Source organism: Empidonax traillii, unplaced genomic scaffold (genome assembly GCF_003031625.1).
Source record: "Empidonax traillii isolate 1590-97213 ecotype Southwest subspecies unplaced genomic scaffold, ASM303162v1 scaffold336:size770142, whole genome shotgun sequence".
In the NCBI taxonomy this organism is placed as follows: domain Eukaryota; kingdom Metazoa; phylum Chordata; class Aves; order Passeriformes; family Tyrannidae; genus Empidonax; species Empidonax traillii.
Window position 1 is genome coordinate 457,141 of NW_020955529.1, and position 22,985 is coordinate 480,125.

General features: G+C 37.1%; 1 protein-coding gene across 1 annotated transcript in view; it reads right to left on the reverse strand.

Annotated features, from left to right (window-relative positions):
• The window catches only part of STK32B (serine/threonine kinase 32B), a 176,947-nt gene that overhangs the window by 52,651 nt on the left and 101,311 nt on the right, over positions 1-22,985 (reverse strand). The window contains exon 5 of the mRNA XM_027891979.1: positions 5,117-5,154. Within this exon, the coding sequence (XP_027747780.1) occupies positions 5,117-5,154 (38 nt within the window). The remainder of the gene's footprint in view (positions 1-5,116; positions 5,155-22,985) is intronic.

Below are 22,985 nucleotides of genomic sequence, written 5' to 3' on the forward strand. Positions count from 1 at the left end.
AAAGCATCTCTGAGTTTACCTCTACTATGTATGAGAGCGTAAGCTCACACCCACCTGAACTTGGCATGGCTTGGCAGTCTTCCCCTTATCAACAGGGATATTGGTACAGCCTCAGTGCATGGCTATAGATGGGTTCAGCAGAGCTGTGCACTTCAAAAGGATAGGCTGCTGAATGGCTATGTAGGCATGTAAAAGTTTCAGACGTTTTCAAAGTCTGGATAGCTTCAGATGGATGAATTATGCTGGAAACATTCATCTTGCTAATCAATATCAGAGGATTAAACGAGATACAGTCCCTGAAAATCGTCTGTGGGTAGGATAAGGACCAGCCCTAGTGCAGACACACCAAATACATCTTTAGTGGAGATGTCTCCTAGATATCAGTATCCAGTAATAATGTTGTCAGTTTTGGTATTCAAAAGTTAATATTGGGGCTCAAATTTTTGGTTGGGTATTTTTTCATACCATTTTAGCTTTTAAGGTCAAGATTGCTCATTGGCTACATCTTTTGATTTTGCTGTTAATTTTCAAATGAGAACTGAGAAGAAATCAATAAAATAGAGTTTTAAGGAAAAATGCTATGTTCACAAAATAATTTATAATAAGTTATGAGTGACAGATTCAATTAGCCTTGCTCACTCATAATGAAATTATTTTACTGAATAAACTTATCACTATCAGATGCAAAAATCCAAAAATCCAGTCTATAAAAATTCCAAAACCCAATAAAATGTATATAGTCCTGTTAAGTGTAAGAGTGAAATATTAGATCTGTGATTTCAATATGGAGAGCCATCAGGAAACAGTTTCAAGACTAGAAGTAGTAATCATTCCATGAAATTAGCAGGTATCACCTTCAAACTCAACAAACACACAGTGAGTCTTCATATAATCTGTTTTTAAGCTAAGAACCCTTACACAGGATGTTAAGGAAGTTAAAACTTCTCTTCGCTCAAGGAAACACCAGAAAATATCTTGGAAAAGTTATTAAATGTTTGGAAAACATAACCAGCTCAGGAAATGACTCAGTCACAAAAAGTTGGAAGCTAGGTGAGTACCTGGGGAAAGTACCACAAAAACTAGTTTCTTTTTATATCCTGCATATCTGTAACACTATCTATGGCAAAAGAGGGGTAAAACTTTTCCCTGATAAGGAGACATTAAAAAGACTGAGGCTCTTCTGCTGACAGGAGAGTGTGGAAGGAGTTTTTGAAAATCTTGAATATCATGATTCTAACTTATCATTCATCGAATACTGCAGTTCTAGAAGTGAAACTTTTTCTTTTTTTTTTTTTTTTTCAAGAAGAACATTTCAAAACACACCAAAGAAAACACTTTCCCTTCATGAAGGACAGTGAACTTCTACAATTTGCTGGCCCAGGAGCTTGTAGAGGCCAATATCAGCCACAGCTTCAAAGCAACACTAAACAAACTCATTAACGAAGATTCATCCACATTCTAAAGGAAATATACAGAGATGCTCTAATATCCTACTACAAAAATTGTGGGTAATAAGAAACACTGACAACCAAGTGGCATAAGACATGTTCCATGAATAGTACCTCCTCTTGCCACCGGTTGTGACAAAATACTGTTCAAGGTCTTGGACCTGACCCAGCAGGGAGTTCTTCCTCAGGAAAGCAAGCTGGGATCTTGCTGCATCTTATGAAACTGTGTTCTGGAAAATTGACTGAGAGGAAATCAAACCTTTGCAGATTTCCTGTAAACAGATTGTTATAACTGTGTGGTCTCTCTGTACAATGCAAAGCCTGAATGAAAAAGTAGACCCTTGCAATTTCTGCAGAACAACCAGAAATTTTAATTTCAGTCATGCTACCAAAGAGCTATAGAAATAATGTTATCATCTCTGAAAAAATCAGTGTATTAATCCATTTGCCACTGCTTATTTTTCTGCATTTAGGAAATCCTACATCTCCTTAGACATCATAGCTAAGAGATCATGGAAAGTTTTAAAGACATATTTAATTTCTTTGATATTTTAGAAAAAAATACTACATGGACCAGGCTTATCAGATTCCAGTTCTAAATGCTGTCATTTCAGTTATACTGTTCTAAACAATTAAAATGAAAGGAATAGTAGAGGAAGCAGAATACTGTCATTAGGAGAATTATATCATGCTTTTCTCTGTACAATACAGTAGTAGTAGCTCTCCTGAAACACTAGGTAGTTCATTCAGCTGTCACTGGAATAGTTCTGTTTCAGATGTATGTTAGCAGAACAGGACATTACTACTAAATTTAAAGGATAATGTTAGTCATAAGAGGAAGAGCTTTCTGGGAAAGGAAATGTAACAGAAGAGCTTTATGGACAGCATTCATTTCCTTAGAGAGGTCTGACTCCAGTTCAGAGAGTGAACACTGAAATCGTCCCTGCTTCCTCTCTTCATTGGTGGGATGGGGAATCTTTCCAGGAGACCATGCAATCATGCTCTGGCAGAGGATAAACACTTTTTTAAGCAGCTGATTATCCCATTATCATGTAGCATTACGCTTTTCATGATCATCAACCATTTATTTCCCCTGATGCATCACAGCCTGGGCTCAACAATGTTGAGATATGGCTTTGCTGAAAAGTATACAGGAAAATTCAGACTTTTTCTGCCAGAATGATTTTGAATATGTTGTATATGTTTTTTGTGTTTGGCTTTTTTTTAATTTATAAATTAGATCGGTCATTTTTAAGGGTTAAGAAGAATCTCCTGTTTTCACTACTTCTGTATTCCTGAGGTATGTTCTCTAAGCCATACAGATAAATTGTAATGAAACTAGTTGCAATGAGCAGAAATATCTGTAATATATATTCTTGGTGTATGTTATGAAAGTCAGTCAATTTGACTGCTCGAAGGCAATGTGAATGGCGTAAACTACATCTTGAATGCAGCCAGATTAGGTTTCTTCAGCAAGACCAAAGAAATCTAACTCACTGAGACAAAGTCTCAGTCAGAAATGTTGTGCATATCCAATTCCATGATATTTTGGGTAAACATAATTTGTTTAATGTACTGTAAGAAAGACCTAGGGCTAAAGTCAAGTGTATAGGAAACTGTTGTGCCGTCTTGGAGGCCAAGGGATAAAATAAAGTTTCTTCCTGTGCACCTGGTTAGACCCATATAAGGTGAATTTGTTATGCTTCCTCTGCAGCTTAACATAGTTGTGGTGCATATATTCAGCATATTTTCCATTAAGTGAAATCTGATGATTTTGTAAAAATGATGTTATTATGTTGCAGCTTAATCAGAGCTTTTAGGGACTTTAAGGATAGCACTTTTCTTGTAAAATATACATCTGTAAGGTGCATATATATATCTTAACTCAAAACTTCTAGGTCTTAGTCACCAAAGAGAAATAAATTTTGATATAAAGGCATCCAAAATAAATCAGATGATCTAAAACATCTCTATGTGTTTCAGTTGTCTGTAAAGTAAGCCTGTGGTAATGAACACGGTACACACACTTGTTCTACTGATACTGCCTTATTTAGTGAGTTAAAGCATGTGAGTAGACCTTTTTGCAGGTTCAGAGAATTCCTTCTCCCAAACACATAACAGGACTTTTAACCCGTTTGAATCCATGAGCTGATCAGTTCTGCTGACCAAGATTCACCTCTGTCTGGAGAAGCATGTTGTTTCACTGCTTGTCTGCAGGTGTGCTATGAGGGAGCAGCATTCTGCTGCTTTGAGGAAAAGGGACCATCCATCCCAAAATTTCCAAGCTGCCTACAGATAATTTTGTTGCTGAATGGCTTATAATCAAAAAAAAAAAAAAACACTTTCATTTTGCAGCAGTGCTCACACTGGTGTAGGTTCTTCTCTGTGATACTTGAGTCTTCTTAGGGAAGTCCTCACAAGAGGCTGATTTTGTTCAGTAATTGACCTTGGTGAGGGGCAAGGAGAGAGTGACAGTACTTCAAAGGCTGTCAATCAGAGATTAACAAACTCATACTCATTTTGTGTTGCTGTTGACATCTTTAATTCACCCAGGACTTAAAGACAAGGCATTTCTATTTCATGCTTATTTGCCGATATTAGTGTCTAGGGAACTTTACCACTTATGGGTCTCATACGTTAAATTGCTGAAGTTCTATATGTTTTAAAACTCTAATCTTACTTAGCTTCCATGTTCCCACAGACAAACTTCACCCTTGCACAATGTTACCTCTTTAATCAACTTTAAATTGTATACCCAGCAGGTCTGCAATAGATTTTGGAACATAACACTATTGTTGGCATAATTTCAGGATTATATTTTCTCAGAGATTATCTGCTTTTAATCAATTTCTGAAGTGAACAGAGCACAGGACTTTCCCACAGTTGCAAACACACATCTCCTTTTTCCATTTAGTCCTTTTCCTCTATGTATTTCTGTTCTAATTGATTAAAGGTTAATGTCCTTTTTACCTGTATTTTCTCATTTTTTCCTATCAACAGTTGCATGAAGATTCATTAGGTTTTATCTAAATACTTCTTAGTGTATGTGTAAAATTAAAGAAATTAGCTGTGTTTTTTTTTCATACCATGCCTTTTATGTTTGAGAAAATGGAATTTGCATTGAAGTTCAAACTGTTTATGTTGTCTAGGTCTTTTTTAATGCTATTTAAGCCAGAACTACATGTAGAAGCATTAAAAATTTGCGGAATTAGAGACAAATTTCCAAAATCCATATCTAAATTTAAGAAAGTAATTTTGAAAGCCTACACAGGAAATAATCTGCCATGTGAAATTTCTTACCTCTTCAGAGGTCCTAAAAGAGCAAATAAAGTACTTGCTACAGTTCTACTGGTAGGCACCTAAAAAGGGATTATGATTGTGCACAGAAATCCCATTAATAAAATATTAACTTCTTTTTATTGTGTCCCTGCTGATCTCAATTCATATTATATTCCTTTGTTTTCAGACCTTGAAGTTTCAGATCCACACATTTCTTTTGCAGTAGGAGGGAAAATTACAAAACCCACAAGGTGGTCTGAGGGACTTCGCAGAGAAAGTCTAGATTTAGGTAGGAATTCAACATCTGAAGCTGATTTACAAAGCAGGAGTGTGCCACTGAGATCTCAAGAATTAGAGATTCTGAGAGAAAACAGTCAATACTCACTTACCATGTTCATCCAATAGTATGTTGTCAGGTTTGATGTCCCTGGAAAATAAGGAAAGGAATGCATTACATTTCATACCCAAAGGAAACCTGCAATTTTAAAGTTTTCCCCATTTGGGTATGAGGGCTAAGTCACTTAAATCATTACAAAACCAATGAAAACCATATCATACATAAAGGCAAACGATTTTTATCTACATCCTTATTTCCCTGAGAAAACATGCATACTAAAGAGGATCTCTAGGTTTCTATTTGTTGTGGTTTTGTTTGCATATGGTTAGCATTGACATGGGCTTGGTTTTCAAGATTATGTGATTTATTCTTTATAACAGTGGGAAAATGAGATGGAAGATTTGCATCTAGGAGGTGCTTGATTGCTTCAGGGACTCCACATTTGACAGGAATAATTTAATTGGAAACATTGATGGTTTACCCTATCTGCCAGATGCTGCTAATCTGCGATGTTCACATTCATGGTCACTCACACACTGGAGAGTCCTGTGAGCTACCTTGTGCTAATCGAGTATGTCTAGCAGCTCTCCCTTTAGTCACTGAATCCCCACTTGGCTGTCTGCACCAGCAGGTACTATGCTGTTAGGGAAAAGGTGAGGGGGTAAGGGAAGATAAAGATTATGATGGGCTGAAGCATCAGCTCAAGAACATTCTTTTTGGCACTAGAGAACAACATTGGCCTAGAGAGTTTCACTTTCAGGATCATTTTCCATTGACCTAAGTTTATGCTGCTTTCAGGAGGGATGGAGACAACTTTTCCTCACCATTTTTAGGCATTCCCACTCTCTCTCTGGGTTCAGCATTATTGCCATTGGTGTGGACTTGTTCTGGGGGAAATTTGTCTCTTCGCTTTGCTAGCTGGATCGATCCCTGGCTGGGCTCACCCTGGGGCTTGGTGAGTGTGATGTGGCAGTGTTGTGTGGCACTGCCTTGTCCCTGGCAGCTTGCACTTCATGCAATTTTGAAGCTGTGTTCTTGGTATGGCACTGACAGAGGGCCAGAGGCATCAGTCCACCTTGAGCAAAACTTTTGCCCCTTGGGCTGAATTTTCCCCTTATCTCAAAAGACAAGGTACCAAAGTAAGCTGTTGAATAAGTCTGCATATGACACTCCAAACATTCCCACCTGTTTAATTTCTTTAAGACAAGGGATGACTTGATGGCTTGATTATTCCAATTTGACCATTTCCTGGGAAAGCTTTTTCCCAATGTGCCCATAAACGGAATAAAGAAAAAAGGAAAAAGTTGCAAAAAGAAAATGTGTTACACCAGAATATCTGTGTTTGGGCTTTTTTTTTTTTTTTTTTTAAATTTTAAATTTTAATTACAGAAAGACTTCTCGAGTAAACATCATACAGGAATAAGACAGAAATAGCAATTATAATATATATATTGCTTGCACGATATGAGCTTAGTCATCACCCAAACTCTACATCTTTATTAACAGAAGAAGCTTGCACCTTCCTTAGCATTCTGGATTCCACACTTTCTAGCCTTCTTGAGAATCATATGAAATTATTAAGTATGCTAAGATTATGATTATAAGTCATGTAGCAGCAGCTGGGGAAACATAGGATAAATAAGAAATTTGCTTGAATAATTCTCTAGACATTCAGAAATAATGTAGGATGCATATGTGTCCATGTAAGGAAAAGGATTTCACTAGGAATTACCATCTGGAATGGAAATTTTAAATTATCCCAATATTTCAGTGGGAAATACTGTATTTCTTTTGCACAACTTACAGGCTACTTATAACTGTCTGATTCAGAGGCAGTTCTATTTATGTAATATGTAGGGAGGGAACATCTGTCTTAGAGCCTATTTCACCCAAAACCTTCCAAACTCTGACTTGTGTCTTTCCTGTCCCCTATAGTCACTTGGGATATCATTTATCATATCAAAACCTTTCCTTCCCTGATTTCATATGAGTCAAGCTGTGAGTTACAGGCAAACTGTAGGAATAAATATCTTTTTTTAAATTATAATATTTATCTTTGGTTGAAGTATCATAGGAAATTCTACGTATTTTTATATCCAATGTTATATCTAACTTCTCAGTTTTAAAAGAGCTAATGTTCAGATGGTATCAAATATATATGCTAGTGACAAAATGATTTCTGGGTTTTGATAACTGTTTTCTGATAAGAGTTGGAATTGTGATTTCATGTTGAATAGTCTTTGTGGCTGATCCATGACTTGAAAATACACTTCAGTGGAAGTAAACATGTCAAAGTTTTGACAGTTGAATTAAATATTTTAAACTTTGCCTTCACAAATTTTAATAAACACAAACTGACTGTGCATTTCTCACATGAGTAAAAAGATTGGGGGTCATACACAAGTACAACTGGGCCTTTCTGTGCCTTCCTAAAATCAGTGATACATTCAACATCACTCCAAACTGTTTTTCCACTTAAAGAAAATTAAAATTTGGAATTATACAATCACTAGTACTTCACTGAGAATAAAACTGATCAAAAGGAAAAATTCAGCTTTATAAGCTACTGCCATCTGTGTAACAATACAGCATGCAGGGATTGCTCATTACAAGACTGTGCCTTTTCTATCTCTTTTTTTAAGATGAGTTCAAACAATTTGAATATCTGCTATGGTATTGCATCATTAAATAGACCATACATTTTAATAGCCACCAGAAAAGACATTGACAAATCCACTTGACAACTGTATGTATCATCAAATATATTCTTCATGCAGTTTGCATCTGTAATGCTCAGAAAGTTTGAGTGGTAAAATTAGATCTGTGCTTATCTTTCCGTGACTAATTCATGCAGTGGCTGATACTTGATACAGATGTGCACAGATCATAGAGCTTTTCCTACCTAAGGGATGTTCCCCACTGTGGGCACTGTTGGCTTTGCTCATTTTGCTCAGAGGCAGGACTGTAGCTGGGGGCAGATACCACAGGGTGTATCGCCTTGCACACAGCAGCCCAACCTCTCGGTCCCTGGGGCAACCTGATAGACTCATAACCATGCCTCAGATCTCAAAACAGGCTATTTTTAACTGCTTTTGCAGCAAGTAAAAGTCATGGGCTAACTTGAGAGGAGGTAAACAAGTTTCTTAAGTAAGATGCTGCTGTTCTGTGACCACATGCCTGGAGATGTGCGCAATGCACAGATTCACGCTGCAGGTGAGAAAGAAAAGCACAAGGTCAAGAGTGTGCCTTCCAGCAACACTGTTGTGTGCTTGTCCCCGGTTTACAGCACGCACTAAAAGCTCTGTTCTCCAGAGGTAGCTTGTTGAAAGCTCCGAAGACTTCAGAGGAACAAGGGCACTGCTCTGCCCTTGCACTGACAGCTGCCAGATAGGTACAGGGCAGGGATGGTTCAACATGGACGAGGGGAACACGTTGCAGGTCTGGGTGCATTGCAAGTTACTGGATATATTCAAAACTGAGGGCTTCTGGTATCTGTTATATTCAGTTCCTCTAAAGAAATACTCTACAAAAATTCACTTAAATAGTAAAAACACTGTTTATGTAGAAAATTGGATTTAAAAGATAAAAATTCTTTAGTTAAGCAATTTAAATTAAAATGTATTACATAAGTGAAATTCTGTTTTGATTACACATCAAGGTTTCTGAAAAAAATTTCCCTTTAGCAAGCATGTTCAAAAAACAGGGTGTGAAATTCAGCACCTTAACTTCAGGGTTTTCCTGTTATGCATATCCCTAGCTAAGAGAACTAACTGAAATACTTTAATAATCCAAGTGCCTTGAACCAGCTCATAAGAGAAATTGAAGGACTTTTGCAAGGAGCAAATATCTAGGCTGAGTGGGCATCCCATGCTTGAAGATACTCTCTTTGCATGGAGTAAAACCATGTGTGTGACTCCACTCACGCTCACTGCATTTGCCAGTCAGAATGTCCTCCCCAAAAGGCTCACAGTGATAACAAAGGACATATGTTGAAGAATCTGTAGTTTTAGTTCCCTCTTCCATCAGTGTTTCTTTCTGGTGTTACTAAGTTAAGTAAAAGCAGATTTCTAAATCAAGAAGTGGAGAGGCCATGCAATTGTCATTCTTGTCGGTTTTCAAGACCTGACTGGACAAACCTCAGGCAATCTGGTGTAATTTGAAGGCTGAACGTGCTTTGGGCTGAACATTAGACTAGAGGCCTCTGGAGTTCCCTTCTACCCCAAATTAGTCCGAGTCTATGAAAAATAATGTGTCCAAGTTCAAAGCCCCTCATGCTTATTTCCCCCCACCGTCCCTCTGCTTTTGGCTACAAGGAAGTTCATGAAAGATTGACGAGACTTGTAAGAGATATATGTGGAGTTTAGTGAGTCTTTGATATGGTCCATAGCAGTTAGAGCTATTCATATCTTCCACCTTAAGTTAAATTCTGTCATGGGGTTTGAATGCTCATGAAGAAACTAGTAGGAATAAATAGCCTATCTTCAGCACGAAATGAGGTTAAAATTGAAATACCCTGCAGTGCAGCACTGGAGAGGCGTAACACAATATTTATTAGCTATGTAAGTGGTAAAAGAATGAGGATTATGTCACCTGAAGAAGACTGAGAAATCTCCATAGGAATGAACAACTTTAGGTGATTATATTGCCACTGTCAGATAAAATGATAGACATTATATATATACATCAGAAGGGAAGACTCTGAATTGTTTATATGGATTAGTGGCCATACATAATCTTTCCAAGGTCACACTGTTGTGTTCCTTATGTAGGTCAATTAGTTATACAAAAGAAGGCTGAAAAATATGTGATGATGCCATTCATTCTAAAGCTTGAAATTCAGAATAATGTCCGGAAAAGTTTCCTGTGTACTACTATCAACTAGCAATCAGGACATTGTAACTTTTTGTCTCTATTTTTATCGATTGGACTTGAAACATCCATCTATAAATGAAAGGAGTATCGCTGGTGAAGTCAACCATGAATTGCCCAATTTTCTCAAGGAAAAGAATTAATGGCTGGTTCATTGGCTACCACTTCACACTGATATCAAACAATTCTAAGAAGGCTAGAGAAAAATATTGGTAAAAAGAAGATGTTATGCTCTAATTTAAAACAAAGGTAGGTCGTTCAGGTTCCATGATTTCTTAGCATCTGAAAGAAAACAGTCAAAAAAGAAAAGATCTGGGGAAGGCTAAACAAAAAATTTCCTTGTGACTAAAGAACAAATAGATTAGGTTGCTTAGTTAACAGAAAAGATCTGTAAGATGCCATACGACAAATAATATCTAGATGGTCAGCAAAACTTTTCTGTTTGCTTTTGGAACATGAATGTGGATTCATATTCCATAAAACTGAAGTGAACAAATCAAACAGTGTTTGAATTATACAACTGAGAATTAAACTCAAGTTCATTACTACAAGTCATAATTGCATAAAAATGTTTCAGAGGCCTAAACAAAGATTTAGCCACTGATGTGAATAACAGAATGACCAGCTAGAGTTCCTACAGCAAAGATTAATCTAATTGATTTAGGAAAGCACTTCTAAGGCAAGTACAGACACTGTCTTCCCTTCACCTTTTTGAAACACATCCATAATAACACCAAACATAAGATCTGTGTTTTTCCTTAAACCTGTGAGAACTGAAAAACTATCACTGTCTACCTGTTTTTTCTTCTTCCGTATTTTGCAGAAAACATTAACACCACAGGCTTAGTTTCTGCCATGTTTATACTCATTTTATCAAAAGATTTCAAGTGTTTCTAACACAGGGACAGGTGTTCTTTGCCAGTTCAAACAGCTTTTTAATATTATCAGAGGAAATATTTCAGCTATAACAATTCTGTATGGGTCTGCATTCACAGCCCTTTATCTGGTATCAGCAAAAATCCAAAGTACATTAATTCAACTTTATGTCTGACAGATTTCAGTCTTTGCCTTGCTGGCTCAGACCAGGATATAATGTATTCTCAGATTTCCATTCTCTTGAGCTTCTAAAATCCCACTACCATCAGCATTTCAGTTGATGGTAGTTTTACCAGCATGACTTATAATGGAATATTTCTACTTTTTAATGATTTTCTCAGAATGAGGACCACTGAGGCTTGTTCATTAACCAAAGGCAAATTAAAGAGAAAATTCAGTTCTGAAATGAAATGAAGTCTTAGATTTTTAAAAGCAGCTCTTGCCTGCCTTTATTTGAGTAGACAGAAGACATGTACTCTCTTTAGTTCAAAGGATAGAATCTAGCATATGAACAACAGGTGTGAGTTGCAACAAGGGAGTTCAGACCAGATATAAAAGAAAACTTTTACTGTGGGGACAGACAAACAGAGGAACAGGCTGCCCAGAGGGGTTGTTTGGTCACCATCCCTGGAGTTTTTAAAGACGTGACTAAATATATGCCTGGGAAACCTGGTCTGGTGTCATATCTGATCATGCTTCAAGAAGAAGGTTGGACTGGAGACCTCCTGATGTTCCTTCCAGCCTGAATTTTTCTTGTGATGTTTTATATTTAGATAAGTTCTGCAGGGAGCAAAGAGGGCTTTCTCCACCCTTCAGATAATGAGCAGCAACTGAGTAGCTTCTTATAAACACCACCGAGCACTGCAGCCCACAGCCAATCTGCTCCAGGGGCAGTGCTGATGCCTAGAGCCCATGGGCAATAAAACTCCAGGGTCACAAGATATGCTTGTCTCAGTCTGGATGACATGAGCCCATATTTACATGTGTGTCACTGGAAATTCATTGGCTGATAGTTAAGGCAGTCTATGTCCTTGCAGAATGCTAAGGGTTTTATTTTCTCAGAGATAATTTCAAAACATCTAACAGAGAAATTAAATTTGATGGAATTTGCATTCTCATAAGGACGCAAAACAAGCAAGATTCAGACAAAGGCCCTTGATGTCAGTGGAAGGATTACTCAGGCTTCAGTAAACACTGTTGAAACTCCAATAAAGGTTTTCTCATACACTTTTTAGTGCTGACAATCTAACTTTATGCTGTGTAGGATAAACCTTGAAATATTCAGTTTAAAGATTGTTTCCTAATTATTCAGTAAATTTCTTATGTTAGTATTTTTTTCCTTATGTAGAAATAGGGGAGAAAAAAAATTGTGTTATGATCACAGAAAGTCATATTAACTAGTTTTTAAACTACAGTGACCTTCATGATCCTCTTTGCTTTCTCTTGTCAAGTTACTCCCAACAGTCATGACTGAAAGAAATGATTGGTTTTATTACTGGATACAGAAAATGCTATATGAAGACTAGGAGTCTGCATTGACTATTAGAGGCAAATGCTAAAGTCTGGAAGACAGTTGCTACCATTAAAAAATACCCAAAGACTTCTGCATAGCAACGTGAGGCCATGTAGGGATAATTCCAATAACCTCAGTCTACTGAGTAGCTGATTCTCTCAAATATTATTCTCAATTCTTTGCTCAAACCTCATTTATATACAAAATGATGTGTCTGACCAGGGTTTATTTTTTATTAAGTTTCTTTTAGGTTTAGTTAGTCACACCAGTGTTTCACATCCAATAACTAACATATACCTGAGACAGAACAACAAGCTGATCCGACATGAGTAGTTCTGGGTAATTTTCATTAAGATTAATATTAAGTGTATAACAGTTCTTAACAGCCATAAAAATGGCAATGAGTTGGGAAATATAAGCTTCAGCTATGGATTATTCGAGTTCACATAAGAAATCACTGTATCAGAGCCCTGAAGTGAACCATATAATATATTATAAAGTGGTTTTGCTGGTTATGGAAAGAAATGTGAACAAATTTTGATTTTCACAGATAGGGCCCTTATTTCCTTCCTATTTGATATTACATTCACAAATAATACATATGTCCAAGGCATGCAGTTCATAAAGAAAGTGAATGCATACATAGTGAGATTTTCATTAGGTGAATTTGTTAAAGCTTTGCACAAAGGAAAAGTCAATATATATTGGCCACTGTACAGCTAAGACATTAATTTTGTCAGAGGTGTTTTGCTTCTATAAGGGCAGCACGGAAATGAGGTATCCTCCAGAGCTGAACTGTACAGAAGACATGTACAGTATACAAGTATACAAGTATTCAAGTATACAAGTATACAAGACAAGAGGGTTTGCTCAAGAAATATCTTTAGTGAAGTTTGATTCATCCTTTCTTCCTTTATCAACACCTTATCACTCATTTATCTTTTTACGTTTTTGTTCCTGAGCGATATCCTTCCTAGTTTCAAGAACTGCTCAGTGGTATTAAAAAAAGATCATAGTAATAACCTCAGAGTTCTTTAGTGTTATCTACTGTTAGATTAACGAGAATGTGACATATGACATATGACACCCAGCAGAACAATTAAGTTCAGCAATAGGCTTTCACAATTTATGTTGTCTGCCTAGAACAGGAATGATGAAATTAATGTCTGTTAATAAAAGCCAGTGGCTATAGGTGTGGACAGCAAATGTAGTGATTGAGATGACAAAAAATTAAAGTACTGGTCCTGATCTTTTCATATTTAAGCCTGGGCAAATTCACTCACAAACAGAGAAAACTTACACAGCTAATTGGTTGTTACATGGCTTTTGCTGATCTGTTTATGGGAATAAATATAAAGAAATGCACCTTTGGTGATCATAATCATCAACGTCCAGTAGATTTTTTTCATATATGTACGTGGATAGATAGTTATCAGATATCTTAGAAAAATTAACTCTCCCCTTCAGAAAATTTTAAGACTAACAAATGTTATGACATGAAAGGTAATCTGATTTTATTACAGTGTTTTAATAGCTTTATGATGTTTTAATTAGATGTTCAACTCTCACAGTACTCATTAAGGCAACTTCTAAATCTAGAAAGCAGTAGAATTCTACAGAACTCTGTGTCAAAAAAATGAGTAAATGTTTTAGGATCTGAAAAGCACTCCATAAAACTGAAACACCTTTGGCAAGATTCTATACATGCCATCTCAAATGATACATTTATCACCAATCAGAAAGATGTAATTTTGTTATTAAGCAACCTGTGATGCATTATTCATGAACCAGACATACTCAGTAAGTCAGTAGGCCTTGGGAAAAAAAATCCTTTTATTGTGCCTTTGTATTTAAGATCTTATGATTGAAATCTGTTGTTTTGCTCTGCAATTCCCATTCCCTGAGCTTTATGAAGGAAAAAAAAAAAATCCAAAACTATTTGCAGATATTTATCTGGTAGTATGCATTCATGTGATCCCAATCAGAATCCTATCATCCAGCCTATTATCACACTTCTGAGACTTTTCTTTCTATGTGACAACAAGACAATTTGCTAGTCTATATGGAAGATATAGCTGCTGTAATAATTATGAAAAAGAGCTGTCAGTAATAAAGGCCTCTGAAGACCCTACGTCTTCCTATGTATTTTTAAATAGTGTCTGGACATCTGGCTCAAGGCTTGGGACTGTAGTGCCAAGATATGTAGAAACAAGTTACTGTGATGCTGAGTAGCAAGTGCCTGGGGTTCCTTTCTAGTTTAATCCTATTTTTTCCAGGTGTCCGTGACAACGTTGGAATTTCTTAACACTTGTACTAGTCAATTTTACATGGCTCTGAAAATAAAGCTATCAAAGAAGGCACCAAAACATGTTTATTTACAAATGTCTTAACTGGAACAAGCTTGCTATTATCCAATTTTATCTCCATTTGGAAGTACACAACTATGAAAAGATCTTCAATTCTCTGCTAGTAGCAATAGGTGGCAGTAATGATATCTACATTTGTCTGGATGGCCAGTGGGCTTTGGAAGCACTGTATTTGTCAGTTTTAGCTTGGATAAATAGCTGTGGTAGATACTGTTATCCCAGGTCGAAGAAAATGACCTTTTTAAAATACCTATACCTAAGCTTTCACATTTCAGGGTATATAGAGCCAGATAATACTCTTCTTTGGCTAGGTTCATCTCCTGAATTTGCATAGACACTAAATAAAAACAAAAATATTAAACACAGGTGATTTAATTATATTGTTCTTCTTCAAGATCCAAAATTAATTTATCATCAATAATTATATCCTGCAATAGGAAGAAAAATAGTAAAAGATTCTTAAATGTTATAAAACCTAGAAAGATTGCCCAAATGAGAATGTGAACCTGTACTTTGTCTCCTCTGTACTGCTTGTATAATGTCTCAGAGATCAGAATTGGAAAATACCACTGTAGCCTTGTAAACTGAGCTTTTACATAATAGAGCCCAGACTGTGTTATCCAGGATTTGTCTTCCAGATACAGTGGTTCATTTTCAAGGAAACATTTACCAGCACAAGCAACCTGAGGGCAATGCAATGGTTAGTTTTCATTTTGCCTGAAGGATTCAAAGCAATGACAAATGTGACACTTCCTTTGCTAGAACTTTTTTCTGGAGTGAGAACTGTTTTCTGTGAGCACAGCCCTTGAACATTTGTGGGAACCTTGAACAGTCAACACTGCAATGATGATGTCAGAATACCACCACATTTTAAATAAAAATCTTTTTCAGCCAAATGCTTCTTCAGATCACATGGAAGAGTCATGCAGAATCCCCACGTAGCAGTAATTTTTCAATAATCTTACAGCTGATGACTCTAATCTTTTTTGTATTGTAGAGTCAAGAGACCTTCTGTGTGTATGAGTATAAGCATCGTATACTATGTGTGAATCAGCTCTCAAGAACAGGTGACGCCTCTGATAACCATGGGAAGTGCACAACTCATTAGGTGCTAACTGGAGTGTGGCATTTGGAAAGAATTATCTGGTCCAGCAGGAAAGCATATACATTGCAACGGGGATGCTTCCTTCCATGATACCATGTAGAGAGCTTTTGACTAGGAATAAGGGGAGAAAGTATTCAGTGTGTACTCTGCCAGCAATTGCAAGACTATCATTCTCCTTACAGTAAAAGGCAAGCATAGGCCCTCTTCCAATTTTCACAGGCAGAAATCCATGTGTGAAACTAGATGAGAGAAGAAATTCATTACATTTGACCACTGCCCAAAGACAAATCAAGAAAGCATTGTTACTGGTAAGCACATTTGGCTTTATCTGTTGTAAAAAGCTAGCATTTAAGTGTGGTGTTTTGTAACGTCTGACATTCATATACTTGCTTTGTTTCAGATGTATCTCCAAGAGTTCACTCAGCTTATTAGACAAATTCAAGAAGAAAATATACAGAATTCCAAACACACAGGTGTGCTTGTCAGCCACTGTTTGTACTGTGTAATTACTGTATAATATCCCTAAAATCTACCTTAAATCCTCTACCAACTTCTCTACCTACAAGTCCATGTGCTGCCTGTAAGAACAACAGTATCCACAATAATATTATCACATTATTTAACAGCTATTTCCTCCATCCATACCAGAGTGCAACTAACTACAGTCAACATGGCTGGTAACTAAAGTATAGTTCAGCATAGTGGACTTCACGAGCAGGCTAAGGAAGGTGACAAGCCCCAAGAAGGGCCGCAAGACCAGCAAGCAGGAAACAACCATGCCAGGCTGTGTAGTTTAGTCCAATCTGAAACCCCAAATGTAGCATAAATTTTGGATTTGCCAACATCTTCCCAACTGCCATCATTTAGTGTAGTATTTGTGGCTCAGTTTCTCAAACTGACCACCTCACATCCTTTAATATACACAGTCAGGACATACAACCAAGAGGAGGTTGAATATATTCCACTGTCAAGTGAAGTATGTCAATTTAAGTATGTAAAGGTTAGCTGCAGTAGACCAGGATAGGAGGTGTAGAGTTTATGCTCGAAAAGAAAATTATATTTGGTAAATGATTTAAAAACTGATCTACCAGTACCTGAAATGTCGGTATCATGTCCCATGACACTTTTATATGTTGAGCTTCACCTACCTTTGTAAGGACTGTAATAAATTACTCGTAAGAATAACTTGGAGAACATTTACAAACAAACTCACCAAGCAATAAATATGGGTATTACTGCAGATTGCTGTTTAGGATAGATAAGAAATGACAGGCTAAATTTGACTGAAACCACAAGTCCTGTTTCAGTACAGTACCCTTTTAAGAACCCTCCCTATTCTAAGAGATGTCAGCAACATATTGCTTGTTGCTTGAAGTCAAACAGCCAAATATTCCAACTCCTCTTGATGAATCTGGATAAGGAATTATATATTGACAATATTGTTTGAGCCCACAGAGTGTGGTGCCAACATCCTGGTTAAGATTACTGGGCAAGAATATAGTAGGGGTGAAGGTGTGTTTAAACTAGACTGTGCAGAGAAACTGCTGTTACTGTAACTGTTTTCACTGATTATAAGGATTATTCTTGTTATTTATTGAAGTGAAAATAGGGAAGGGATTCTGCTCTCAGGTTAAGACACTTGGATTAGATTCTACTGTGAATCAGGCATCTATATATACATTTATAGTCAATAGATGTATAAACAACAGTGTCAGCAGAGTGTAAAAGCCATTCAGATGATTGCCTGTTTTAGATGAGCTGAATAACTGTATAGATTCTGTGACCTGTGTTGACTTTGCATCCACTTATTTGGACAGACAACTAAAAAACTAAAGACTCCTGCATTTGGATCTTGGTGAACAGTGGACTAAGTTTTTAAAAACATAAGAAAAATTTTACATTCTGTGTGGAATTATGAAAACAACTGGGGATGTTCTCAAGGCAAATTATTGCAAGGTGTTATCACAGAGGCACAGGCAGGTGTTTAAGCCTCTGGCAGGAGTCACGCTTCTGGCGCTCATTGTCTTGTTTGACGTCATCTCACCCCATGAACAACACAATCCTTCATACATGATTAACTGTGCCATAGTTAAAACACCTTGCACGCTCAAGAATTTTTTCAGTTGCTGCCATCAAATAAAAAGTCCTCCTCATTTGCAGCAGGAAAGCCTCTGAGGCTCTGTATTGTCTTTTATCTGTGTGGGGTTTAGACAGAGATGTCTGCAGAAGGAGCCCAGGGGTTCCTTGCTTTCCTACATACAGGAAAGCTCAGCAATTTGTGGCATCCAGGGAACCTGGCACTGCCACACAGAGCTGTTTTTGCACAAGTGGAGCCACATTTTATCTCAAGGAGATAACATTCTGTCTGACGTGAGGAAACTGGTGACCAAGTATTTCATAGGAGGGAAGACTGAGCCCCTTAACTGAAAAGGTCTGATATATATGTTCAAAAATCTAGACCTTTCAGGCTTAATAATTCCATTTCTCAGCTTTAGATCTTATAAGCTATTCCTTTTTGGCACTTTATCTTCTGAAAGCAAATATTAAACAATAATGATAGGATAAAGGACTGTTTGCTGGAAATGTACTTCCTTAAGTATATGCTCACCATTCTTAGTTTCAGCTGTAGAGGTACTCTGGGACTCAGGGAAAAAAGCTGGTACTTTAATTAGTGTTAACTCTATTTACATATGTAAGTGCACATGTTTGCATTGGGGTGCATCTGTAGAGCGTTTCTGTGGCTGAGGAGATTTGCAGAAGAGAGCTGAAGGAGCAGCACTGGGGGAAAATTCTGCAGCATCTCAAATTAAGAGGCATGCTGTGCCTCTCTGTAGGTTTTAAAGACAGAATTCTAGATAACTAATACACTTAATTAGCATAAAAGCAGAGAAAGGCAGCATTCTGGCAATAAGTTTTCCACTCAGCAATTCTTGCTAAGTGATTATATTAGTAATTGTTTCTGATTGCTAACAATACATCAATTATTGTTTATTGAATTGCATTCAAAATAGACCTCTGACACTCATTGAGTAGTCCTGTTGATCTGATATTTTTAATGAGGACCATATCTTAATTATTGCAGCAACTTGAGAGAGCAACTTAGCAAATCTAAAACTGAATTTCCCCACATCATCACCTGTTCTAGGAATACACAGAGAGATTATTTTTTATGTCAGTGTATTAATTTTTATCTGGAGAGCTCTGATAGAGGTTTTGTCACAGCTGGTGAATAAAGCTGTTTGACCACTACTATGATGAAGAAAGACATACTCAAAACCTCTCAGCCTTCAGTAAATCTTACCCCTCTGACCTGGAATTCATACACTGCCACCAACGCCCTATTTCCTCTGTTACTGTGCCCCCATGTTCACTTTCTCTGGTCACTCCTGATTTATTTTGGCTTTTAGGCTTTGGCTTTTTACCCTTTCCAGAGCAGTCTTCTCTTGCCCAGATCTTATCCCACACTCTGTGCTCCCATGTCTCTTCTTCAGCTCTCCTAGTCCCCCTCTGGACATCTCTGCCACACTTTATGTGGGTAGATGATGTCCATCATCTTTTTGGTACGCTCAAATCCATCTATCTTACCACCAGTTTCTCTTTTTACTGTGTCTGGCTCTCCAAAGAACAGCTTCTTGGCTGACTGAAAAATAAAACCATGCTCACCAAAGGTCCAAACTGTGAACTCATGGGCCATACATTTAAAGCTCAGTATAAGACTGTCCAACCACTTTGTTTTTCTGACATTATTAAAAAATTCATACCTTCTGTACTATTATTTTTCTTGTAGTGTTTTTTTATCACTCATTAAATCTTTTAGCATTCCAGTTCTGTTGGGCATCATTTGATGCTGAATGGTAAAAACTACAGAGAAAGATGAGTTGTTTTTTAATAAAAACTAATTCAATTTAAGGGCTGAATAAAGCCAGAGGAAAAATGCAGTTCAAACCTCAAAATGATTACAATGTGAACTAAACCTGATAGCAGAGTAAAGACAGATCTGAATATAGAAAGAAAGCCCACAGCTTTATGATAAAAAACTTTTATTTATCATCTAATATACCTGCGTCCATAATTAAACTCCCAAACTTAAAAAAACAAAGTGTGCAATGCACACTAAGAATATCACTGAAATAAACCATGAGACTATAACATGATTAGACACAAAATAGTCACTCACTGAGAAAGGCAAACAAACAAACAAACAAACAAAAGCTCCAGCTTTGTACTGGGTTTTTATTAGATTAGAAAGGAACTCCTCTGCATTCTGAACAGTACCAAAGTTTCATGCTTATAACAAGATGAAAAGATAAATATCTGAAATGTCTGAATAAAAACTGGTAGCCACTAAAGAGCGGTTATTCCTCATTCTTGTTAGTCAGATTGTAGAGATGATTTTGATCATCACTGTAAAGAATTACCAAATTCACCAGAACCCAATTTAATAAATTCATTGAACTTGTAATTGGTTCACTGAACATGTACTGCCTACCAAGTGCTGTTCCCACCTTGCAGGGCCCCAGTTTGGCATCATATTTTAGGGTCTTCCCCTGCTGACAGCAGTTTTGCATGTGCAAGAGCACCATAACTGCTGAATTGCAGCCTTGTCTCCTCTGCTGCAGGAAAGTGCAGTTATCCCCCCTGGGTCAGTAAGAAATTCCCCCACAATAAATGCAAGCTGTGCATTCACATGTGGGGAGAAGCAGAGGCTCATCAGTAGGACTGTCTGTCATACATCAAAGCTTTGAGCTGCTGTGCTTTCTCCTCTGTAAAACCCATCCAAGGGAATTGGGACAGGATTTTACAGAAAATATAAGAATGTTTGAAAATAACCTTGAGCGAGTGCCCTGAGGAGCTCCCAAAGAGGGTTGAGAATAAATACAAGAGAAAAAAATTGAAAAGGCAACTTAAGCATAACAAATCTGATGACAATCTGTATCTTAACTGCAGTCCCTACCCACAAGATGATTTATTTTGAAAGAAGAAACTGTCAGATGATCACTATTACAATTCCCATTTTTTTCTCATCCCTCTGTATATCTGTGAAGTCGGAAGTTGCACAAAGGAGACCACATCTCACCTGAAATACTAAAGCTGTACCAGAAGCTGCTCAATGCATTTCCAAGGCATGAAGAAAGCTCACATTGTAATATCTGTTAATGAAATGCCTTCTACCACAACATGAACAGTTCACTCAACTCCTGAGATACAGGAGACTGCTGAAGGCATGAGGAAATCAAGTAAATATGCACTTTTTCTTAAGTCCTTGCTATTTTGCCATGCATTAAAAACCCCTTACATTGTAAGGAAATTTCCAAGGGAAAGATGGAATATTTCATGTCTGTGTTGCTCATCCAAGCTGAAAAAAATGTTGCCCCCATTGAAGCAGAAACAGGAGAAAGAAACAAGTGTCCATATGCTGCTCTTGGTTTATACTTTTCTCAGCATGAAATTTATAGTCGTTTTCCATATACCCTTTCCTCATCTACATACTTTAATCAAATATTTTAAATTTCTTCACTAACTACAAACGAAAAATGACTCAGGCACACTTCATGCAAATCTGCCACTGCAGTGGAGAGAATATGCCTGCTCATAGTCACAGTGTTGTGAAATTTCCAAGATACAGGATACAAACAAGAATTCTTTTAACATAACATGAACAACAAAGCTTTGGAAAAAAAAAAGGGATTAATTTTGTATCAAAGATGGTTAGCTCTTATTCTCTTCTCTATTATTTAGGACTTCACATCCTTGCTCATTTGATCTCTCTGGCTCAGCCTCTCCTTCACTCCCAGCTGCATGGGAAGGTTGGGGAGGGAGTGGAGGGTCACAAACCCAGGGTAAACCAGGCAATGCCATGTAAGACAGGCAGTTAATACTGCAGATACTGTTCTGAGTCCCTAGAAGGAGTATCTAATAATTTTAAGTACCTAGTAAAAAATATTTAAATGTAGTCATTAATACTCTTGATTATTATATTTAGAATTACAATATCAACATGCTATCAATATGATGCTCTCTGTTAACATGCATCAGTTGGGAGCAGATGTCTATACAAAAATCCCTTGAACCTTTAAAGCAACACCAAAAATTTAAAATGGATTTCTGTGAAAGAAAGATATCTCTGATAACACTCACACTGACCACAAAGAAACTAGCAATACACTAAAGCAGAAAACTAGCATTTATCAGATCAGATTTGTGGATGGAGACCTGAGATAATCTTGAATACAAAGCTCTGCTTCAATGCTGTCAGCATCTTCTGCTTCAGTGTCTGAATATCGAAAAATGATTCATGATCAAAATTTTAATACTGAGGAATGGGTGAAGGAAGAAAACAAACCATTTAATTTCATTTTCCATCAATAGGGCACTAAATTGTGGAGATGAGAGATATGTAGCATTTTAAAACATATAATGTGCCTAAAGACTACTTGTATAAGATTTCTCTGCCTAAAAGAGTAGGTAAAGGGATTATTAAAGAAAACAAGAAGGAAGGGAAAACAAGGAACACGTGCAGGTGATGGCAGCTGATTTGGGTGGGAGTAAACTCTGAAAGAAAGAGAAGCAGTTCAGAGAAAAGTCATTATAACTCCAGAACAAATGTATGGGCATTAAGAAAATGGCTCTGGAAGGCAGACATAGATGAAAAAGCCAAAAACTCCCTGCCTTAGAAACTGGAAAATGGGAAATGCAGAGCGTAGAACTGGCAAACTGGTATATAATATCTACATAGACAAAACAGAGTGTGCTGAGCCGAGGTATCAGTGGACCTGCTGGGTGCTGGCTTTCAAACTCAGTGCACAGCAAGATCTATAGCAAGGTAATTCCCTAGTAGCTTTTTATTGCCCATTATCAAAAAGATTTGTACCTCCTGATGTGTCAGAGATTCTGAATTTGCCCAGGTCACAGTTTCTCTGCACTGTTCCCTGTTCCTCTGTACTTAATTTTGGACAGCACAGATTGCTGATTCCCTCTATGGAAATGCTTTATCTTGCTCCAAGAGAGCTGTATTTTCTGGTAGTGAGGAGTATGGAGCTATAGACAGTAGAAGCAAGTCAGACATGTATAATTCCACAATGCCCTTGTGATGGCATTGTGATTGTAGAGTTTTAGGAAAAAAATATTTCTTGTGTTTATTTTTTTGGTTGCAGTTATATTACAGTGAGGTGAAGAAGGATTCAGGGAAACC